The 7,889-nt window shown below is 35.9% G+C and overlaps 1 protein-coding gene across 1 annotated transcript; it reads right to left on the minus strand.

Moving 5' to 3' along the window:
* Nucleotides 1-504: 504 nt before the first annotated feature.
* Nucleotides 505-3,937, minus strand: LOC117993626 (uncharacterized). The gene is made up of 3 exons (XM_034981427.2): nt 3,710-3,937; nt 2,386-2,641; nt 505-869 (listed from the first exon to the last, which is right to left on the minus strand). Exons 1-3 carry the CDS (start codon nt 3,836-3,838, stop codon nt 505-507), a joined length of 750 nt encoding a protein of 249 aa, XP_034837318.1. The 5' UTR covers nt 3,839-3,937.
* Nucleotides 3,938-7,889: the final 3,952 nt, after the last annotated feature.

The following is a 7,889-nucleotide window of genomic DNA, read 5'->3' on the forward strand; positions in this document are numbered from 1 at the left end:
TGAAAAATTTAATTAAATTTTCATAGTCTCCGAGTGAAAAATTTTCATATAGAAATAATAAGACATGTTAAATTAATCGGCCAAGATATGAAAATTTCAAATCATGATTTTGGGTTTTCCATACTAACTGTCAGATTTACTTTAACGCTTATGTCAAGTTAAAATAAAAAGTTGCACAAGGGCCTCAGATTAGAGAGGAGACGAATAGTCAAGCATACCATAACCAGGGTTGACATTGTTTTAAACACGCGTTTAAAAGAAACACATGTTTTAAAATTAGTAAATCTGTTTTAAACAGTTCAAATTTCTAAACATGTTTTTTAAATCCCGTTTTAAACAAAAATATCTTTCGATTGTTTTTTTTCAATATTGAAAAGTGTCAACCAGCGTAACAACGAAGTAAATGAATAAATAAATAAATTAAATGAAGAAGACTATGAAAATTTGACGCATGCAATTCCGCTGTGATATGCAATAAGCATTTACTAGTTAATTTGGTCTAATTTACTTATGGGGCGAGTATGCACTGTACGCTAAGTTTTGGGCATCATCAATGTTCTTGTTCCAGTCAGACCCATAGCTGTAACCTCCATGGCCACCTAAATCGTGGGCCACGTGTTCCACGTGGGGAGCGTGGTGGCTCTCATGGTGTACAGGATGTGGTACCACTTCGTAGGTGGTCTTTGAGTGGTCCTGTTTCAAGCAATAGGCAACGAAGAGGACTACCGCCAGGACTAAGGCGATCTTGGCTGTCGCTAACGCCTTCAAAGCAATGAGTTTTACAATGAACAGTTTTCCGAGAAGAACTTTAGCTCCGATCAATCCGATGATACCTCCGAGACCACTACCACCCTTTTTCTTTCCACGACCTGTAATCAAAAAATAAATTAGAGAGATACTATTTTTAAGCGATGATGGCCTAATGGTTAAGACCTCAGCGACCTTCGTCCGCGTGGACTACACACATTTCAAACCCCTATTTCACCCCCTTAGGGGTTGAATTTTCAAAAATCCTTTCTTACCGGGTGCCTACGTCATAATAGCTATCGGTTGAACAGATGGGTCGTGAAAAGCTAGCAGACAGACAGACACATTGTCGCATTTATAAATTAGTATGGAAGTATGGATTATTAATCACTCCTCACTGACATCTAATTAGTATCTACATTGCACCCATGCGAAGCCGGGACGGGTCGCTAGTTTAGATTATAAACTATAAAATAATCTTGATTTATCGATCTTAGTCGAGCACAAAAGTGTCCTCTATAGGAATTGCATTAAAGATAGATTAGACACTAATTACATAGGCTATGAAGTAAACAGACATTAATCTAGTCTCTCTTCTTAATTAATGCGTCATGCACGATAATAACCAACACTTTTTGTATAATGATTAGGCGATAAACTATGTATTAATAGTTCGATAACCTCTAATATACTTTTTCTTTCAAAAGATTATGAATTAAAATAGCAGCTATACTAATTTCTACATATACCCGAAGGGTGTCAACGGAACCCTATTACTATCCCTCCGCTGTCCATCCGTCTGTCTGTGTGTCTGTCACCGGGCTGTATCCCATGAACCTTAATAGGTTGTTAAAGGCATGACAGATTGTTAAAGTTACGGTTAAACTTTGACTGACAATAAAAAGCAAAGTGGGATGCTCGCATCAGTATTCAAACCTGTATGATTGTGGTTGAAGCCAAATCGTTTATTCAATGTACCATTTAAATTTTAGAATTTGTAAGATGGTGATGGTGATCAGATCAAGGTGACAATTAATGACGTAAACTTAAAAATAAAGCTACGAGAGTCCATAACAAACCTTTTTAGCTTTATTTCAAAGTCAACAAACCCAGACTTTTACCATAAATTTTCCTTTAATTAACGGTCAAAGTTTAACAATACCAATAACGCGACTTTAACCACCTGTGATGCAACTGAACTGTATTTTTTTCTAATATGATTAAGACTCATTAAACTACAGCATTTCAAAAAGTTATAACCCTTACGGCGTTTACGTACTCACGATCCGAGTCCGTGAAAATACGTTCCGAAGTTGTCATAGAACTATTTATTCCTGGATCTAAGTGCCTCTTTGGATGCCTAGTCTAGGTCTAGGAAGTGTTTCATGTCACGATATATGTACAAATATGCATTAACAGTTTTTTACCTATATTTTATTAAATTTGTATAACGCGAACTCGCCATCCTCACATAAACTTCAACAGTTTCTAGAGGATGGCGACCTGTTTATTTTAAATGTATTATTGAAATTTACGTGATCAATAAAAAAAATGTATAGCTTATGACATATGACGTAGATATTTTTTATATCCGTATTTTCACGGATTCGGATCGGATGAGTGCGTGATCGCTCTTACCTTCTTCAAGAGATCGCTGCATTTCGGCCTTATCAGCGTCGTTCATCTTGACTTCAAGAGCATGAGTTTCAAAGAGACTAACAACTCCGTCCATAAGTCTATAGTTAACCTCTGCATCTCTGGCAGTTGGATCGACTGGCAACGAATCCAACTTCTTGCCAGACCTCACGTCTGGCTCTCCCTTCAGAACTACACCTTCAGCAATCAAAATGCTTCTTGATGTTCTTAAGTTATCCACGATCCTCAATAATTTTTCCTGAAATCAAAATTGAGCGCTTTAACAACAGACCGACAACAAAGTGATCCTGTAAGGGTTCCGTTTTTCCTTTTGAGGTACGGAACCCTAATAATCTAATGAAATGTTGATGGACATACTGGAGCAGTAAGGAGTTGTGATCTTATAAGTGGGAGGCCCCTGATTCGATTCCCGGCAGAGGCAATTTGGGGATTTATTTTATTTATTTGGTAGTTATCTATTACCCTACTGGCAAAGCCGTTATGCCAAATATTTTCGCGTTCCTGTACGATGCCGTGTAGAAATTGATAAAGGTTTTAATAGAACTACCATTCTCCTTCTAAGTTAGACCGCTTCCTTGTGACTGCATCATCACTTATCGCCAGGTGAAATTGCAGTCTTGAGCGAACTTTTAATGGAATAAAAAATACTTCGTAAGGATGAAACGCCAAATAAATCACAATCTCTTAATAATATTTCAGATATTCTAGTATCAAGAAAACTTTTCAGTATCAGTAGGAAAGGGCTAAACACTTTTCCAGGAATGAATTTAAGTTAAACTAAGAACGAAACACCAAAAAATTAGTGAATATTTGAGATTTTTTTACGACGTATCAAGAAAAGTTTAGGTTATCAAGTAATCAACGGAATAACGGCTAAATAAGTTTCCTCGCTTTTCCAGACACAAGAAATGCGATACTGTAAGAACGAAACATGAAATAAATTAGTTACTTAATATTCGAGATTTTTTAAATATCAAGAAAAGCTTTAGTAATCATAAGCAAATGGCAAAATCAAGTGTTAATTTTCCATTTCCAGAGACAAAAGGACGAAACGTCAAATAAATCAGTCATATTTGAGATACTCTTTGAGTATCAAGGAAAGCTTTAGTTATCCGTAAGCGGCGCAATCAAAGGGCTAAATCAAAGGCAATGTCATATCCAGAGTTACAAGTACGGTAATTTATAACACCTGTCAAGAGAAACTGTACGAAATTACCCGAGACATAAAATCGCTTGAAACTTGATCGGCCACTGTAACCACGCTCTATTTTCACAACACTTTCACTTTAATAATAAAATTATGGACCTTAACACATAAGACGTAATCTCCTCTGCAATCCTTTATGAAGTTAATTGCAGTTTCCATGGTGTGATCACTGTCATCAGCACTTGCGAACGCCGCAAGGGCAATGAAACTTATTAAAAAGATTTTCATTTTCGTTTACTAAAAGTTCTTCTACCAGTCTTTTAATTTTCTGACATCGAGAGATGTCAAGCTAGGTTTGGCGAGGTCTGGCGCTTGCAATAGAGTTTTATCATTCCCCACCCCCACTATGAATATCTATATGCTCAATACAAAACCTCTCATCTAGGTTATGAATATAACCGATTCAGTTCGGACCCTGATGCGTATGCAAATGAGTTTACTTTGTACATATTTGTTGATTTTAAGCCGTTTTCTTGTCGGCTTTGACAAAATTCGGTGTTATGTCAGGGAATTAAGTGTAGTGAAAGCTTTGAGCAACTTTATTATAACTCCACAGTGTTTGTCATTACTTTGAATTATTTGCTCATCGCGAGTTCCTTTATTTTGCATAAATTAACTGATTTTTTTGCATAATCATCCTCACTGATTTTTAATTAGATGAAAAGCTGTACTAGCTTAGAGAGTTCAAAAGTACGAATTTACCAAGAGGATCCTAAAATATTTTTAAGAATTCACTACAGTCTGTAGACTGTAAGATGGTGTACCATCTTATATGATCAACTAAAAGCTAAGACGGTCGCTTCCACGCAAAGCCACAACTTAACAAGTGTGTTTTTAAAAAAATCGTAGAAGAACCGCGTCACCAACTTATCGCTTAGCACGGATCTCCTCTGAGAATGAGAAGGGTTTGGGTTCACCACACTGGCCAAGTGCAGATTGGCAGGTTTTTTTCTAATTTATTGACTAGCCTTTGGCTGCAATCAGACCTGGTGGCAAGTGATGATGCAGCCTAAGATGGAGCGCGCCTGCCTAGAAGATGCCTACTTATTCACTCTTGTCTTGAAGGTACCCCTTATAATTGGAGGGGAAAATACCTTTGTAAACATTATAGAGATCTCTCAGCCATGCAGGTTTCCTCACGACGTTTTCTTTTAAAGTTAAATCAAGTGTTATTTAATTGCTTAAAACGCATAATAATTATATTATGATGTTTTAGATATTATGCAAAAATGTAACTGAATGAATGAATGAGACACCCACTGGCAATTAAAATACATAACAGTCTACTTATCAAAATGAGAGCAATAAGTTATAACTTAAAATGTTTAAAAGTATAAACTATGTTATTATAATATTTTGATTGTAGACATTTAATATTTCCGATGACATTGTAACGAGTTTGATAATTTATTTATCGTTTAATTTAATTAATCATAATGTAAAACTAGTTTTCTTCAAACCGAACGAAATAAAACACGATCATAATAAAAGATTATCTTTACGATCGAGTTTTTAACTTGCTTAAAACTAGCTAACTAGACCCGGCTTTGTCCTTGACAAATATTCCTAGTGAATCTAAATATATAAAATCGGCCAAGTGCGAGTCGGACTCGCGCACTGAGGGTTCCGTACTACAATCGTATTTTATCGACATTTTGCACGATAAATCAAAAACTACTTACTAGATCTCGTTCAAACCAATCTTCGGTGGAAGTTTGCATGGTAATGTACATCATATATTTTTGAAGGAAACTACTGGACGGATCAGCCTTAAATTCTGCATGCAGATAGCTATTGTCACGTAGACATCCGCTAAGAAAGGATTTTTGAAAATACTATCCCTAAGAGGGTAAAATAGGGGTTTGAAATTTGTGTAGTCCACGCGGACGCGGGAATAAGCTACTTAGTATCAGATTTAAAAAAATTACAGAGAGGCGGACCCTAGCCGCCGGAATCTTTCGTGTGTAGTCTCATTAATAAAAGATGAGTTAAAAGTACCTAATAATATATTGTTAAAACCTTTAGTAAGCCCAAACAGAACTTAATAACAGCTATAATATCTTTGGGAAAGTCTCACCTATTGTCCTATTGTATCTTTTCCACATATAATTGAACCATTTTCTTTATTAAATCGTAAATGGACTTTTGAACAACTACTGTGTTCAACTGTTTCAGAATATTATTGTGTACTAGCTGCCCTGGCGAACTTCGTTCCGCCTAACAGTCGATTCAAATTTTATAAAAAAAATTGTCTCCGTAAGAACCATCCTCGTACTTCAAGGAACATTATAAAAAAAGAATTAGCTAAATCGGTTCAGCTGTTCTCGAGATTTGCGATGAGCAACACATTTAGTGATTCATTTTTATATTATAGACTAGCTTATGCTCGCGACTTCGTCCGCGTGCACTACAAAATTTCAAACCCCTATTTCACCCCCTTAGGAGTTGAATTTTCAAAAATCCTTTCTTAGCGGATGCCTACCTGCATGCCAAATTTCAGCCCGATCCGTCCAGTAGTTTGAGCTGTGCGTTGAAAGATCAGTCAGTCAGTCATTCAGTCAGTCAGTCAGTCAGTCAGTCAGTCAGTCACCTTTTCCTTTTATATATATAGATTAAACAATGTGCCCTGCCCTGCCCATTGCCACTTCAGCTTTGCAACCCGTTGAGTTTTTCGAGATAAAGCGCTCGTAAAATGAAAATAAGATGCAAACATTATTCATATTTTGTGTTAACATTAAACTTGATCTTCGTCATTAGTATTTAAATTTAAATTATAACGACCCGAACAATGTGACGTTATAATTAATTGAAACAACTTAATCGCGGTCGACAGTTATTATATAAATAGTATGTATAATCATAAAATATTATAGTAGTAATCCGTTCTGCAAATAAAAAAATTGTATTGGTATTAGTCCCAGAGCTAGTAGAAAATTTTGAAGAGGTGCTTGACTGCAAGTTTGTAAAATGATAAAATTGAAACAGCTTTATCCGGGTTAGCTCAGTTATCTTTTTGTATAAATCTCAAAGTCCTGACTGAATGATTTGATACCAACGCACAGCGTAAACCACTGGTCCTAGAGACATGAAATTTGGCGGGTGTGTTCTTTGTAAGTAAGTATCCACTAAGAACTAACGGATTTTTCGAAATTCCACCCCTAAGTGGGTCAAATGAGGGTTTGAATTTTATGTAGTCCACGTGGACCAAGTCACGAGCATCAGCTAGTTATTATATAATTAGTAGGTATATTAATAAAACATTAAAGTAGATTTCCGTTCTGTAAATAATCATCGGATATTATACATAATGATTTCAATAAAGCTTTACAAGAACTTATGATATCAGCTCCAGAAAAAATAGGAAATTTTGAAGACATGCTTGAGAGATAACAATTTTTTAATTCGGTTTAATCCGTACTAGCCCGAGAGCTGGTTGAAAATTTTGAGAAAGCGCTTGATAAAATATATTTTGAATTTTATCAAATACGTCTTCGAAATAGCCTACGGCTGTCAGACTATACTATCAATCACATCGTTTTACGGCAAACGTTTTGATTTAAAACCCGTTTAGCTAATACTTTGTAAAACATATTAATAAAATACCAACTGTCTACACTATAATTATTATTATTAACATCGCAGCTGTCGAAGAAAATTGTTTGTAAACAAAATAATAGTTCGATCTCGGCCACATACCTCTAACTTTTCAGGGCTATGCAATTAAATATATTAATCACTTGCTTTAATGGTACGATTACACCTACCGAGTAGTTAAGCGAGACAGTAAAATGACACTCGGCCGAGACAGTGTTGTGGCTGAGAAATTGGCGAAATTGCATTCGTTAAAGTGTTTATACCAACCGAGTACTCGGCCGAGGACACTGACTCGCTCGTTAGGTGTAATCGTACCATAACAGTGACGGAAAAAATCGCTAGGAAACTTGCAATAGAAATAGAAATTCCTTGTTTGCATAATGTGTGTTACAAAAGATGATAATTATTACAAAAGTTCAACACATAGGCGTAGCGGCGTACAAATACATGCCTGAGAGTTCTTCATAATTCTCATGGCCAATCCGCACTGAGCCAGCGTAGCATACTATGACCTAAACCATTTTCAATCTGTAAAGTTTAATGAGATTAATTAATAGGCCAACACCCCTAGTCAGTTTCTACGCGGCATCGTACGACCGTTCATGTGAAAATGGACTTTCCCATTAATCGTTAATAATGATTTAACAGTTTAATAGCTTTAATGGCTTATTATTTAGAACGGATG

This window comes from Maniola hyperantus, chromosome 24 (assembly GCF_902806685.2).
Source record: "Maniola hyperantus chromosome 24, iAphHyp1.2, whole genome shotgun sequence".
NCBI classification, from domain to species: domain Eukaryota; kingdom Metazoa; phylum Arthropoda; class Insecta; order Lepidoptera; family Nymphalidae; genus Maniola; species Maniola hyperantus.

Bases quoted from the DNA above. Each gene is read 5' to 3' on its own strand.
- LOC117993626 (XM_034981427.2), bottom strand. From the start codon at position 3,838: ATGAAAATCTTTTTAATAAGTTTCATTGCCCTTGCGGCGTTCGCAAGT. The intron at 2,642-3,709 runs GTCCATAATTTT...TTTTGATTTCAG, and splicing joins ATTACGTCTTATGTGTTAAG to GAAAAATTATTGAGGATCGT. The intron at 870-2,385 runs GTAAGAGCGATC...TTTTGATTACAG, and splicing joins GCAGCGATCTCTTGAAGAAG to GTCGTGGAAAGAAAAAGGGT.